This window comes from Hemiscyllium ocellatum, chromosome 9, assembly GCF_020745735.1.
Source record: "Hemiscyllium ocellatum isolate sHemOce1 chromosome 9, sHemOce1.pat.X.cur, whole genome shotgun sequence".
Taxonomy (NCBI): Eukaryota; Metazoa; Chordata; class Chondrichthyes; order Orectolobiformes; family Hemiscylliidae; genus Hemiscyllium; species Hemiscyllium ocellatum.
The window spans coordinates 102,720,929-102,737,686 of NC_083409.1; the positions used below are offsets into that span (position 1 = coordinate 102,720,929).

Sequence of the window (16,758 nt, forward strand, 5' to 3'; positions counted from 1 at the left end):
CTTACTTTTAAATCCCTCCATGACCTCTAGCTCCTCTCAACTCCAGCCCTATAACCTGTCAGAATTTCAATGCTTGTCTAAGTCTGGTTTCTTGAGCATTTGTGATTTTAATCATTCCATCGTTTGCAGTATGCCTTCAGATGCCAATGCCCACAAACTCTGGAATTTTCTCCCTCACCCTCTCTGCCTGGTCATCTGTCCTCATATCTCATTTGGCTCTGTGTCATATTTGGATTAATAACATTCTTGGGCAGCATCTGGAGATGCTCCCTTTCATTAAAGGTGTGATTTCAAAGTATGGGGAAAGGCAGAGGTATAGTGGTTATATTACTGGAATAGTTAACAAGGACCCTGGCTAATGGCCTGGTTTGACAGAGTTTCAAAACTCATTGCAACAAATGGTGAAACTTAAAAGAAAGACAAATCTGGAATTGAAAAGCTAGCGTAATGGCAAGTATTGTTCAAATCCATTCAGTTAACTGAGATCACCCTTAGCTGGTATGGTCGTCATATGATTCACAGTTACCCTCTTAAGTGGAGAAGATGGTGGTGAACTGCCTTCTTCAACCATTGCAGTCAATGCTGGGTAGGTGCACGCACAGTGCTGTTAGGAAGGAACTGCCAGGATTTTGATGCAGTGACAATGAAGGAACAGAGATACAGATCCAAATCAGGATGGTGTGTGGCATAAAGGAGGACTTGTAGGTGGTGTTCATCTTGTCCTTCTTAGTTGTAGAGGTTGCAGGTATGGAAGCTGCTGGTGCATGTGCCCTACTACAGTGTCTCTCGGAGATGATACATATTTTTGCCATTGCGTATCATTGAAGAAGACAGTGAATATTGAAGGTGGTGGAAGGAATACTTTGTCCTGAATTGTGTCAACCTTCTTGAGTGCTAGTGGCTACATTTCACAGTGAGCGCAAGGGCCAGCCATTTGTTCCTGGGGGATTTTGCTGTCCTGTTCTCAGTCTCAAAGGTGTAATACTGGGGCCCACCTGACCCCATTTTCAGTGTCCCCTCAGTAAAATGGTTGTTCAGCAGTGGTCGGTGGGTGGGCATCTGAGTTAGGTTATGCCCCCAATGGGTATCCTAGTTCCAATTGACCCTTTCAGGCTGGCATATGGCATTGGGATCGCGAGGGTGCTGGATATAATCAGTGTTACCTGTAACTTGCATCGTGGTTCTGTCAGGATCTGGCCATCCCAATAGAAAACCACTGCACACCTCATTTGCAGCTGGAAATTCCTGGACTAGTTCATATTGTTAGTCTGGATCATGTCAGTGATTCCAGGCGGAAAACATTGCAAAAGCTTAGGGTTAAACAAAGATAATTGAGCTTTGTGATTATTTTCCAGTTTTACACCACTTCCATCACCCAGATAGTCACATAGTTCAGTCTTGCAACACAAGCCATTTGTATTCAGGCTCCTCCCAGAATTTTGCTGCATTTACATTTGTTTCACCCTTGGGCATATTGAGCAAATTGGGCCGATTTGGTCTTGATGTCAGGGACATGCTTCATTTGCATTACTCTAATTCCTGGGATGGGCCCTGATTTAGGATGGCACAGGCCACTCATCCCCATGATATCAGTTATGAAGACTGGTTGCTTCATTAAAAAAAAGGAAAGGTTTGAAATAAGGAGGGTAGGTATGCTGGGGACAATTGGGAGATGTTAGAGTGTCCAGGAATAAAATCCCCATTCTCAAATAGGGTCGGTATGCCAGACATAGGGGGTTTCCGAGTAGAATCTAAGACCTTTATTTTACAGTATTTTTGCTTCAACCATGGTTTGTACATTCCTCAACTTTCGTGGCCTTGCACTGTTTCTCATGTCCCTTTTATTTTTTCATATACCCATTCACACTCACCTCCCAGCTTTCTGGAGTTCCATTTGCTATCCATACCTCGCTCCCCCAATCACATACAGAATTCCTTCAACTAGCCAGTAAGGTATCTTTCCATTCTTTAGTTAACAATGAATTAATGCAACTAGCTTCATGAGGCATGAGACAGGTCACTGACAATGTGTAAAGGAATAAAACCAAGGGATCCTGCCAACTAATTCTGATTTTGTGATTCAGGTCTAATACAATTGATGATAAAAAAATAGAAGAATCATTGTCTGTACTTCAGAGGCAGAAGTTCAACAAGTGGCTAAGACATTTTAAAAGTCATCAATAAAAACTGAAAGTTCATTTATTCAGTATTCAATATTTAAAATGTAAAATGTACACTAAAATCCACTATAATTACCTAGTTCTAGTCCCTTAAATTAAATCCAAGATTAATGCGCTCCTGACCAGCCATTGCACAGTTACAACGCTATAGGTCATGAAATGACTGCAGCCGCCTTAAGAGGTCTTATCTACTCACATGGTCACACAAAAAACCTTCTAATACACAAATAATGGCTGAATTCAAAGACAGAGATATTAACCATAATATATTAATTTTGTTACATGATTTATCACAACCTAATGTTGAACTGAATCTTCATTTGTCATTGAGGGAGTGGAATTGGTATAAAATAAAGCTACAGCTGGCATACCATAATCACCGATGAAACACAGCAATCTTAAAATTAAGTGGAAACAAACGAGTGAAACAAAAATTAAATCTGCTAGTATCACTTTCTGAAAGCAATGCTGTTGGTTTGGGATATTTTGGATCTATCTTTATATTTCCAGTTTTACAAAATTAAACTAAATTCATTTCAGATGTGTCTGGAAAGATGCGTGAGTGGGTGGGGAGCAAAAGGATACAGGTGCTTAGGAATTGACTGACAGGTTTAGACAGTACATTTGGATGGGCTCAGGCTTTGTTCTTTGTTCTAAATAAAGTTCATGCAATTCCTCTACTCAATGAACAAATGTTAATGTCTGAAGTGATTTTCCCCAACGTTAGGCCTAGATTATAACTAAAATTGAGCAGAGACCGGCTCTCATCCTGGAACAGAATGATTCTGCACCTGAGGCCCAGGTTTAGTACTACTGTTTTACATCCTTTGGTCAATTCTATCATTCGTACAACATGTAGGGGTGAGAGGGGAGAGGGGTGAAAATGATCTTTGTCTGGAGCATGAAATTATGGGGAATTTGAGAGCAAGTTTATACTGATGTCAAATGGTGCAGAATCAAAGGAGAAGACTATTTTTTTTCAAAGATTATAATGTTGTTTTTCTCCATATTAAACTGATTCGAAATTAAATAAGATTGGCTTTCATGCAAGCATAAAAGTAGGGCAGTAGGCCTGTAAAAAGAACAGGGGTTAATATTTAATTTCATAATCACTTAATCTTAAAAGAAATCATGACAAATTCCCAAAATGCAAACCAAATCCAAAACAATCCCAGTTCTCAAGCTCCAGGGATCAAAACACAAACATTCAATCATCAAAAAGCAAATGTGCGTCCAAACCGAATCTGCAAGCTGCAGCTCTCTCTCTCTCTGTCTGTCTCTCGCACATACACACACATTCCAAAAGTCAAGTTAGGGAGTTCTACCCTCATGAATCTTAGCTGTGGCACGTAGCTGCTTAACCAAGTGTGCGAGAATTGTGTCACTGACACGACACTAACATGACAAAAGCAGCAACCACCCCTATATTTCATAAACAAAGAACAAACACCAAAACAAACAGAACAAACAAGACAAAGCAGCAAAGCAAGACATGACAAGCCGAACAGATACAACAGGGAAGATAACCCCAACGTAAAACTTTCACTAATCAACAACCTGACAACAAACAACAAGGCTAATGATTTCTGCAAAACACTGTCGACATTCTAAACCCTGACTGTTTCGTTATAATAAATCGCGATAGTTCTTTGTTTCGTCTTTCACAGAACAATTTAGGAATCAATTTAGACGGCACCAATTTGACCGAATCAGAGTCTTCTGACTCTGTAAGGGTCCTCGACCTTTTTCTTCTTTCTTTTTAGGGTCCTCGACCCTATTCGGATCCTTGATCCACCTCTCATCTCTGTGCTCAGGTCCCTGACCTGAGGTAAAGATCCTCACCCTTCTTTTTCCTGTTGTTAGGTGGAGTCCCTGACTCCATAAAGGTTCTTGACCTTCTCTTTTCTTTTTTTTTGTTTCTTCCCCTTTTTTTATATATATATTGTATCCCCGATCCGCAAGTCCTCGAATTATTAGCTTTATCTCATTTCCTTGACCCTATTCTTACTGAGATCGATCCTTTATGGGCTGGACTGAGACGATAGACAGCGAGGAGTCAGGTCAACCACTATTTGAATGAGAGTAAAACCACGCGGTTATGAAATACTCCCGTCTGCCTGGCTGATTCCTCAACCCTCAATAGTAGAGGACTCAAGGCTCTTACACTGCTGTCCACAATCCATCTATACCGTATCTGAGTCATGGCACCAGATGAAGATCTCGACCCACGGGAGGGGTCTCTCGGTTCCGTGATTGGACATTAGAACACTTGTAATTCGGTCTGATTCTGCAAGATTTCACACTTTATTATCATCGACAGCTCAGGTTGTCCAGCAACACAGAGGTTAAATGCTTCTGTGTTCCTTGGAGTAACTGCACAAATTGCTTAAAACAAAGACAATCTTTATACTGTTTTTGAAAAATAGGACAGCCTTAATTACAGAGCGAATCCAATAGAATTTAAGAAAATGGCATTATCGACATGAAGTTAAGCCAATATTTCCTGGGAACTAATTTTGTTTTGCACATTTTATCTTTCGGCAACCTTGTGTTTCCAAGGTTAGCAAGGATGGCTAGTAATGTCCTATCCAGCTTAGTTAACTCCATACTGTGAAGGAATCATTGTCTGCTAAGCTTTGGTTCAGTTAGTTCTGGAATGCAGCTTTTAACAGGATAAAAAAAATTTTAAAACAGAGTTGTCAATTTGCAGCCTAGAAGCCATTTTATTTTAGAATTTATAGAATCCCTGCAGTCTGGAAACAGGCCCTTCAGTCAACATGTCCACACCGACCCTCCGAAGAGTAACCCACTTAGGCGCATTCTCTTACATTTACCCCTATTAATACAGCTAACCTACAAATCCCTGAATGCTATGGGCAATTTTAGCATGGCCAATTCACCTAACCTGCACATTTTTAGATTGTGGAAGAAAACTCACACAAACTCCGGACAGACAGTCACCCGAGGTGGGAATCGAACCCAGGTCCCTGGCGCTGTGAGGTAGCAGTGCAAACCACTGAGCCACCATGCCATGCTTTATTCGCCACTATATGCACCAGATCTGATTACATCCTAAACAAAGGTTATACTTTGAAACTATATACGAGTTTGTTCAAAAACTAAAGTAAAACAAAGCACTTGATTGGAGATCTGAAACAAACCCATGGCCTACAGTCCAGTCACCCACCGTACTCTAAACATTAACTGTTTTCTCTCCATAGATGCTGCCAGACATGCAGAGTTTCTCCACCAATTTATGCTTTTGTCGGCATCGTAGTTTAGATTAGATTAGATTCCCTACAGAGTGGAAACAGGCCCTTCGGCCCAACAAGTCCACACCGACCCTCCGAAGAGTAACCCACCCTCCTCTGACTTTACTCTATGTTACTCACATTAAGAAGCCATTTGTTTTGTTAGTAATGACATGTATTGCTCCTGACAGCAGCCCAAATTCAGATTTTAGATCCTCAGAACCACACTATTTCTATGGCTAGTCCAGTTCAGCTTCTGGTCAATGGAATTTCCCCATCTCAGGATATGGATAGTTGGGGATTCAGCAATAATAATGTCATTAAATGTCAAAGAGCAATGTTTGGATTCTCTATTGTTGGGCATGGTCATTGCCTGGCAATCATTTGACATCAATATTACTTACTGCTTTATTGGTCCAACACTGAACATTGTCCAGATCTCATGACATTTGAACATAGATTACTTCAGTATCTGAGGAGTTGCGAATGCACTGAACATTATGCGATCATCAGAGAACATCCCTCTGAATGAAGGCGGAAAGGTTGTTTATCAAGGAACTGAAGATAGTTGGGTTCAGGACAGTGCTCTTAGGAATTCCTGAAGTGATACCCCGGAGGTGAGATGATTGACAATCAATAATCACAGTCACCTTCCTTTGTGCCAAGTATGACTCCTCACAGTGTTTGACCCTGACTCCCAGTGACTTCAGTTTTTCTAGGGCTCCATGATGCCACTTAATGGGAAGGTAATGGCCTATTGGTATGATCATGAGACTATTAATCCTGAAACTCAGCTATGCTCTGTGGAACCAGGTTCAAACCCTACCATGACAGATGGTGATCTTTGAATTCAATTTTAAAAACTCTGGAATTAAAAACTCTGGTCTGATGCCCATGAAATTGTTGTTGATTGTCATGAAAACCCCATTTGCTTACTTAAGGAAGGAAATGTGCGACATTACCTTGTCTGGCCCATATATGACTCTAGACCCCACAGTAATGTGGTTGACTTTCAATTTCCCTTTGAAATGGCTGAGCTGGTCACTTAATTCAACAGCACCTGAGGACAGGCACTAAATGCTGGCCAGCCAGAGATAGTCACAGCCCATGATTGAATTTTAAAGATACTGTTGGTCAGAACTCATCTCAATGTCAAGAGCAATACACTTCACTTCCTCTCTGGAGTTCAGCTCTTTTGTCCATGTTTGGACAGAGGCTGCAATGAGGTTAGGAACTGAGTTGGCCTAGTGGAGCCAAACTGCATGTCAATGAAAAGGTTAGTATTGGATAAGAGCTGTGATAGCACTGTCAATGACACTTTTAGACATTACACTTTATTTCAAACCTGTACAATACAAGCCAGAGTAATGACAACAGATACCAGATATCAACAGATTCTTATACGGTAGTGTCCATTTATCTTTTCCTAGGCTGATGTGATCATTGCTGAACCAAACGTCAAAAACAGAGATGAACCATACACCCTGCAGTATGGTGGATGTGGAGAGAAGGGACGGTACATTCACTTCACACCAAACTTTATCCTGGACAGCAGTCAGGTTTCATTTTATGGACCAAAAGGTAAACTATCTGAACTAAGTTAGAACGGAGTAGCATTTGCTTTAAGCACCGAATTAAGGCTGCTTAGTTGGTGAACATGATCCTAGCTGATGCTCATGAAGACAGTGAAAATGAATACAGGAGTTGTTATTACAACGAGTAATGAAGAAGGCAAAATTGGAACACAGCAAACTTACTATTTCCCAACACTTATTGGACCGGGAGTGTGTCCGTTGATTAAATAATCCAGCTGGCCAAGACATTCACATAACCATTGTGAAAACACACTCAATGTAAGGCAGGGGATATACACCTCACTGTTATACCTTATTTACAGCATAAATCAATTAAATTAAATCACTTGGCTTTTAAATAAAATTTACTAGCTATTTGGACATTTTGGAGATTGTGATAATATAGTAAACTTCCAGTATTTGAAGTATATAATTTTTGCCAGTTTATCGAGAGTGCCAGTTCATAGGTGCTGGTAAAAACGAAATTGAAAAGTGAGGTGCTAGAAAAGCACAGCATGTCAGGCAGCATCTGAGGAGCAGGAGAATCGACATTTCGGATACAAGCCCTTCTTCAGGAACTCCTTATGCTTGAAACCTCGATTCTCCTGCTCCTCAGATGCTGCCTGACTGGCTGTGCTTTTCCAGCACCATATTTTTTGACTCTGATCGCTAGCATCTGCAGTTTTCACTTTCCACTGGTAAAAACAAAGTTTGCTGTACTCAATCTTGGTGAAAAAATTAAAAGCAAAGCTACAAAAAGAGCAATATCCGTTTGAATTATGTCCTCTCCTTCCATGCCAATGGAACAGTGAACATTTCAGCTCAACCCTCTGAAACACAATTTCTATCCCACACTCAGAAACATTGTACCATTAACACAGGAGAACAGAATATTGATTTCCATGGTGAATTCACAAAACATCTTCACACCATGAGGTGTATTTTACACCCGTGAGTGGAAAAATCCGACGTTGAAACTTCCAGAAGCACTATATTTCTGCAGAGAATATATGTGTTGGTTACATTGTTTTAATAAAAAGTGCTCCTGTTTCTACAGATCGAGTATTTGTTCATGAATGGGCTCATCTTCGGTGGGGAGTTTTCAATGAATACAATGAACTGGTGCCCTTCTATTTATTTAATGGAAAGAGTGAAGTAACGAGGTAAGACATCATTGATTGTAGTATTCTGCTCATTGAATAATGTCTCTTGGGTTTCTGGGATAACTTGTGATACCCATAGGATAACTATTTGTTCTTGCAATCTGTTCCAGTAGGTGTGTTGACACCGTTAAGATAGGGTTATGTACGAGCCCATACCACTCAAAACATTCTTAAACAGGCAGCCCAGACCATAACTTTGCAATTTTTTTTCACGAAGTGTATAGTAAAAATTACTTGGAGTAAGTTAGTGAGATTGACTACCAGGTCATAGAGTCATAGAGATGTACAGCATGGAAATAGACCCTTCGGTCCAACCCGTCCATGCCAACCAGATAACTCAACCCAATCTAGTCCCACCTACCAGCACCTGCCCCATATCCCTCCAAACCCTTCCTATTCATATACCAATCCAAATGCCTCTTAAATGTTGCAATCGTACCAGCCTCCACCACATCCTCTGGCAGCTCATTCCATACACGTACCAGCCTCTGCGTAAAAAAGTTCCCTTTTATATCTTTCCCCTCTCACCCTAAACCTATAACCTCTAGTTCTGGACTCCCCGACCCCAGCCTATTTACCCTATCCATGCCCCTCATACTTTTGTAAACCTCTATAAGGTCACTCCTCAGCCTCTGGCGCTCCAGGGAAAACAGGCCCAGCCTGTTCAGCCTCTCCACATAGCTCAAATCCTCCAACCCTGGCAACATCCTTGTAAATCTTTTCTGAACCCTTTCAAGTTTCACAACATCTTTCCAATAGGAAGGAGCTGAAAATGTGTTGCTGGAAAAGCCCAGCAGGTCAGGCAGCATCCAAGGAGCAGGAGAATCGATGTTTCGGGCATAAGCCCTTCTTCAGGAATGAGTAAAGTGTGCCAAGCAGGCTAAGATAAAAGGTCGGGAGGGGAGACTTGGGGGAGGGGCATTGGAAATGCAATAGGTGGAAGGAGGTTAAAGTGAGGGTGATAAGGTGAGGGTGATAGGCCGGTGTAGGGGTGTGGGCGGAGAGGTCAGGAAGAAGATTGCAGGTTAGGAAGGTGATGCTGAGTTCAAGGGTTGGGACTGAGACAAGGTGGGGGGAGGGGAAATGAGGAAACTGGAGAAATCTGAGTTCATCCCTTGTGGTTGGAGGGTTCCTCGGCGGAAGATGAGGCGCTCTTCCTCCAGCGTCATGTTGCTATGGTCTCGCGATGGAGGAATCCAAGGACCTGCATTTCCTTGGTGGAGTGGGAGGGGGAGTTGAAGTGTTGAGCCATGGGGTGGTTGGGTTGGTTGGTCCGGGTGTCCCAGAGGTGTTCTCTGAAACGTTCAGCAAGTAGGCGGCCTGTCTCCCCAATATAGAGGAGGCCACATCGGGTGCAGCGGATGCAGTAAATGATGTGTGTGGAGGTGCAGGTGAATTTGTGGTGGATATGGAAGGATCCCTTGGGGCATTGGAGGGAAGTAAAGGGAGAGGTATGGGCCCAAGTTTTACACAACCGCAAGAAATACAAAACTTGCGCCCACACCTCCCCCTTTACTTCCCTCCAAGGCCCCAAGGGATCCTTCCATATCCACCACAAATTCACCTGCACCTCCACATACATAATTTATTACATCTGCTGCACCCGATATGGCCTCCTCTACATTGGGGAGACAGGCAGCCTACTTGCGGAATGTTTCAGGGAACATCGCTGGGACACCCAGACCAACCAAACCACCCCGTGGCTCAACACTTCAACTCCCCCTCCCACTCCACCAAGGACATGCAGGTCCTTGGACTCCTCCATCGCCAGACCATAGCAACACGACGGCTGGAGGAAGAGCACCTCATCTTCCGCCTAGGAACCCTCCAACCACAAGGGATGAACTCAGATTTCTCCAGTTTCCTCCTTTCCCCTCCCCCCACCTCCTCTCAGTCCCAACCCTCAAACTCAGCACCACCTTTGTACCTACAATCTTCTTCCTGACCTCTCCGCCCCCAACACCCACTCCGGCCAATCACCCTCACCTTATCAGCCTCACCTTAACCTCCTTCCACCTATCGCATTTCCAACGCCCCTCCCCCAAGTCCCTCCTCCCTACCTTTTATCTTAGCCTGCTTGACACACTTTCCTCATTCCTGAAGAAGGGCTCATGCCCGAAACGTCGATTCTCCTGCTCCTTGGATGCTGCTTGATCTGCAGCGCTTTTCCAGCAACACATTTTCAGCTCTGATCTCCAGCATCTGCAGTCCTCACTCTCTCGCAATAGGAAGGAGACCAGGTTTGAAAACAGACAAGAATTTATTCACAAAATTACACAATGAAGCATAAAGAACAGAATAAAGAACCCCGACAGAACTCTGTCCATCCAAACTAGACTTAATTATACTGTTCCCAATATACACAACAGGCCCAATAAGCAAACCCCCTTAAAACACAGCAAAACATAATGGAACAGACGCTTACAGGTTGAAGATAAATGGGCAGAAAGAGAGAGTTTAGCAAACTGTTTCACACAGGTCATCGTCGAACCCCCAACTAGTTCTAGACTGAACTGAACTGCTCACCTAGAGAGCTGACCACTTCCCTTTAATTATACATGTCACCTCTAAAACATGACAATTTTGGCCAGAAGTCTCATCTGTTGACATATAAATAAAAAAAATTGTAAACCGATCCAGCATCCACTGAAGTTTGTGCAATAGATTTCCAATAACCCACCACCCTTTGTGTGTAGAAATGCTTGCTGCAAATGTGTTGCTGGTCAAAGCACAGCAGGTCAGGCAGCATCTCAGGAATAGAGAATTCGACGTTTCGAGCATCCTGATGAAGGGCTTATGCTCGAAACGTCGAATTCTCTATTCCTGAGATGCTGCCTGACCTGCTGTGCTTTGACCAGCAACACATTTGCAGCTGTGATCTCCAGCATCTGCAGACCTCATTTTTTACTACGTGTAGAAATGCTTCCCAACATCTGTCCTGAATGGCTTGGCCCTAATTCTCAAACTATGTCGCCTGTTCTGGAATCCCCAACCAATGGAAATAGCTCATCTTTATCTATCCTGTCTTTTCCTATTATTAATTTTGCAGCGTGGACTATCCATACAAATACATATCCTAACCCTATTTTACACAGGTCCTTTTCCTGGGTAACTCAAATGATCGTCTGACTAAGACAGAAGCCATATTATTTTATTTAAAACAGGACCACGTGAAAAAAAAACATTAATCTCTCCAGTGGCCTGATACATTTAAAGAGAATTTCAAACTTCTAGTTCACAGTTTCTTTTTCATAATTTGATACAATCTGAGCATAGTGAAAAATAGAGATGACTAAACATTTAATTTGTCTCTATACATTGTTAACTTGGAAACTGTAGTCATTGGTCCAAGACCAAATAGCTTTAATATTCTCCTCAATAATTCACTCAGGATTACTTCAGTACAGGTTACATGATTTGTTTGATACACTTTACATTTAAAGTCACAGTCCTAAATTACAATTATCTTATATTCCAAAAGATACAATCCCCAAACAATGATCGAACAAACCTTACAATAATAACATGGGCATATGGTACATAAAGGTAAATCTGTGGAGCTACAATCCCGTCCAAAGGAATTTCATCCTCAGCTTTTCCAAATAAACATGTCTAATCGCGTTGGTGGAAAAATATTGAAAAATATTCCAAGGAACTGTATAAATGATTGTTCAAGGAGGCATCAATTAATCAAAGAGGGTCAGGATGGATCTGTTCAGGGAAGTCTGAGTCTGAGCAACTTGGTTCAATTGTTAAGCAAGTAACATGGAGGCTTTATCTGGTTAATGCATTTGGCGTGATCTCTAGGGGACTTTGCAAGGCTTTAGCAAAATCTCACATGACAGACTGGTCAGAAAACTAAACGTTTATATGGGATCCCTAAACAAGTGAAAAATTGGATGAAAAATTAACTCTATGGTAGGAAACGAAGGATCTACGGATATCTTTGGGACTGGAAGGCTGGTTTCAATGGTGTGTATGAGGTCCCTTACTTTTCATGATATACATATATATTACATATACAGATTCAGACTTCGATGTAGTCATCATTATTAAGATGCTTGTACTAGGTATCAAAAATTAGCCACATGTTTCATGTCCAATAATGCAAACTGCAGAAATATAAATGGATTATCAAATTGGTCAAAAAGAGGTAATGCATTTATAGGGCTGAGGATGGTGAAAACAAGCAAAAGGAACATATAAATAATAGATTACTAAGAAGGGTAGGAGAAAAGACTAATATTCCAGTGCATGCTCCCTGAAGATAAAAAAGGGCAGTTGGATATGGTGGTTAAGAAGTCATACAGATACATTCCTTTATTAACTCCGGCAGACAGCACAAAAGCAGGGAGGTTATTCTAGAATGATAGAAAATACTGTTCAGTGAATAGCTCATTTACTGCATATTGTTAAGAGTATGTCTTTTCTATTTAACTGTATTTTTGATTGTGGTCTGAAATGGAAAACGACTGGTATGAAAACCAAGATTATTGAAGGGATTGCTGTATAAAGCAAAAAGTCTGGCACTTGTTGTAGGAGATGTTTCCACAGCTGTGTGTGCAAGCCTAGTTACAGACCATCTGTAACTAGGGGTTGGCACGGTGGCTCAGTGGTTAGCACTGCTGCCTCACAGTGCTAGGAACCCAGGTTCAATTCTCACCTCAGTTGATATCCGTTTGGAGTTTGCACGTTCTCCCTGTGTCTGCGTGGGTTTCCTCTGGGTGGTCCAGTCTCCTCACACCATCCAAAGAGGTGCAGGTCAGGTGAATTGACTGTGTTAAATTGCACATAGTGGTAGGTGCATGAGTCAGGGGCAAATGTAGGGGAATGGGTCTGGGTGGGTTACTATTCAAAGGGTCGGTATGGACTTGTTGGGCTAAAGGACCTGTTTCCATACTGTAGGGAATCTAATCTAGTTTGTGTCCAAATAGAGACTCAGCTGGTAACAAGTAGCTGAATCTTGCATGGAAGAGTGACTGGTTATTGCTGACAAAAGCCTTCTGCCTGTCCACAGCAATGTGACTGGCTTCTAGTTAGCTGAGCAGCTTACAGATTGTTTATTCAAGTCAGGAACAATCATAACTCCAGGAGGAAAGGAGTTGTGATCAGCAAAAGGAGCATCTGAGCAAATCCTGGTGGCCCTCTCAATTGTTCGCTCCACCTGTAATGCCCTTTTCTTTGTGTCTATTTGTATGTGCGTATGCAGTGGTCATTTTATTAGTAGGTTAGAATTTTAACCAGTAGCGTTATGTATTAATTGATCATAATTCTGTTTATCTGCAGTTAGAATATATTTATTTGTAATAAATAGTCATTCCTGTTAAGTTTAAATTCCTGGTCCATGCTTTCTGTCAACTTGGATCTAAAAGATGGGAAAATTGGGAATTTTGGCTACATTTTAAAATCTTGAAAGTTAACTTATGTGACGACTCTGGTAATAGTGGGGCTTGATTTCCAGTGTGTTACTCCAGTGAGACATAACAGAACAGTTCTGGTAACTGGATGTCCATCAGGATGTATACACTGAAAGAGGGTACAAAGGAGATTTATTGGAATGTTGTCTCAACTAGGGAATGAAGAATGAATAAAGACTGGGTAGGCTGGGGTTCTTATCTTTGGAAAGAGGGAACTATGGGGACATTTAATTGAAGTGAATTAAAATTATAAAGGGCTGAGAGTGGAAAGGAAAAATTGATTTCCTGAGGAAAGTGGTTGATTATAACCTTTCTTAGTCAGCAAGGAAATGACAGATGAAAGTTGCAAACGGTATGGAGGAAATGTTGTAAGTTTCAACCTTATTCAGTGATTTCTCATTTTAAAATTTTATTATAAATCAAGGAATTATCTTTGATCATTTTTACTTTCAGATGTTCAAAAGAGATTGGAGGACGGCCTGCTGATTGCTCAGGCGGAAGCTGTTCAGCATGTGAGACAGATCCTACGTCAGGACTACCGAAAGGGGATTGTGAATTTTATCCAGACAGCAAACAGACTGCATCCTCCTCAATTATGTTCATACAGGGACTATCAGATGTAAGTAAAGCTGCTGAGAGGTACGTTTGTCCAATATTGCTAACACCCCTACAAGATCTCCTCAGATTAGTGTCCTCGGACCAACTAACCTTCGCTGCCCATCAATAACCTTCCTTTAGCTAAAAGGACAGAAGTCAGGATGATTATATTGTGTTCCACTCAATGCATTATTCCTCAGCTAACTACGTGGTCTCTAGTACAGACAGTTAACCCTGGATAGCATCCACGATTGGCCTGAAATGTAGCATGTCACATTTTTGTGATTCAAATGCCTGGCAATGATTATTTCCAACAAGACAGAATCTCACCTCCTCCCCTTGCATTACCATTGCTGAATTCCTGAAGATTACCATTGACCCTAAATTAAACTGGACGAGCAAGTAAATAAAAACAGCAAGTGTTGGAGAGACTCAGCAGGTCTGGCAGCAACCGAGGAGAGAAATGGAGTTAATGCTTCAATCTAATATGGCTCTTCTACAGAACTGATCAAACCACAGACATTCTGGATGAACTTGTTCAAGACCGGATAGTCTGTGAATACTTCTGCAGTGACCTGAAACATTAATTTCATTTCTTGCTCCAGATTTTATTTCAGATTTCGAGCATCTGTGATAATTTGCTCTTGTTGGGTAGTCTCACACTTTAGTTCCCCAAAACCTCTCCAACACTAACAAGGTACAAGTCAAAACCATGATGGGCCGCTTCCTATGAGATTGTAACAAACACCATCAAACTATCAAACATGAAGAAATCCGCTTGGTCAGTTCCATCAGCCACTTTAAACATTCACTTGCCCCACTATTGACACACAGCGGCTGGATTGTGTACCAGTTGCAGGATGCATTGTATCTGTCACTAAGGCTTCTTCAACAGGGCCTTAATCTTAAGCAAAGGAAGCAGATGAATGGTGTTGTGCCCAAGACTGGGGAGTGGACTGCTTCTGTCAAGTGCCATCATTCCATTATTCCCAACACAAATCTATTTACTTTACACAGTTACCAAGATAGCCAATGATGCTTTATCTATATTTTCAAGTTAGAATACAAAAGATCCATTAAATAAACGTCTCTAGTAAGGAACAAAATTATTGATTTATTATGAAACAAAATTACTCAAAAAAGATGCAAAAACACAAGTGAAAGTCTCAAATGATAAATCTCTGAAATAGCCAGACATTTGTCAATTAAAAACAAAACAAAATTCTTGACAGAGATAAGGAATGAGGAAATGAAGAAGAAGATATAGAAGATAGACAGTCATCATAGGGATTCTTACAGATGTAGTTTATTCTGTAATCGCCAACATATATTGTTCAAAAGGTATTCCAGGAGTACAGCTCACGCAGTGTTTGGTTATTACACTGGTCCCTCAAAAGAGCTTTCTTTGAAAGGCAGAGGATAACCATTGCAGCAACTGAATTCCACACAATATTGACAACCAGACAACCACCTCTGTGACTGCCGCAGGATACACCGTCACTGCTAGATTCACCGCCTCTGGCACAAATGCGAAACTTACTCTCACGTCCCTTCCACCCCTGCAGTTCCCACCACCACAGCCACTTCTGCCCCGAAAAACATCACTCACCTACTCACTCAGACACGAATGAGACTTTCGCCGACGTCACTTCTGCCAGCAGTGACGTCATTCACCGAAAACCAGTCCACAATGTCGTCACCGTCACGTGTGATGTCACCTCCATCCCCCCGCCATAGAGACTGCTGTAAGGCCCATTTCCACTCTCAGTGTTAGTATCACTTCTATTGATGACATCACTCCTGACCCTATAATCACTCAAGTGATTGTCTCTGCCCCCACACCCATCTCCATCTCCACCCCTAGTCCCAGGTCCCAGCCCTGCCCTGTCTTTTCTCTTCCCCTAGACCTCCCTCTTCACTGAGGATGAATGTTTAGTCCTCAGCAAAGGCCTTTCCTTCATCCTGCCACACTCCTGGATTAATGAGTTCGACATGTGTCGCAACCTTGAACATTTCATTCCCCGCCTTTGGGCCAACTCTTTCAATCAAGACTCCCTTTCACCCACCGATGACCCCTTCTCTTGCCTCCAACACACCCCATCCATCTGGACGCCCCAGGCTGGCCTGTTACTGTCCTTGACCTCTTCAATTCTAACTGCGGCCGTGACATGGATAGCTTCAAACTATCCACCGTCCTCACCTATTCCAACCCCCCGCCCTCACAACATACAGCCCTCCACTCCCTCTGCTCCAACCCCAACTCACAATCAAACCCGCAGATAAGGGTGGTGCAGTGGTAGTGCAGCGCACCGACCTCTACATCATTGAAGCCAGGCGCCAACATGCAGACACTCACTCCAACTGTCCCGAACCACCACGACCTCACCTCCCATCACAAAACCATTGTCTCCCAGACTATCCACAACCTCATCACCTCTGGGGATCTCCCACCCACAGCCTCCAACCTCATTGTACGTGAACCCTGCACTGCCTGATTCAACCTCCTACCAAGCTTCACAATTCTGACTTCCCTGATCAGCCCATTGTCTCAGCCTGTTCCTGTCCCAATGAACTCA

The 16,758-nt window shown here is 42.2% G+C and overlaps 1 protein-coding gene across 3 annotated transcripts in view; it reads left to right on the forward strand.

The window, feature by feature from the left end:
• The window catches only part of LOC132819185 (calcium-activated chloride channel regulator 1-like), a 55,233-nt gene that overhangs the window by 9,062 nt on the left and 29,413 nt on the right, over window positions 1-16,758 (forward strand). For all 3 annotated transcript variants that reach the window (XM_060830622.1, XM_060830623.1, XM_060830624.1), the window contains exons 3-5: window positions 6,862-7,012; window positions 8,063-8,168; window positions 14,039-14,204. In XM_060830622.1, the coding sequence (XP_060686605.1) occupies window positions 6,862-7,012; window positions 8,063-8,168; window positions 14,039-14,204 (423 nt within the window). The remainder of the gene's footprint in view (window positions 1-6,861; window positions 7,013-8,062; window positions 8,169-14,038; window positions 14,205-16,758) is intronic.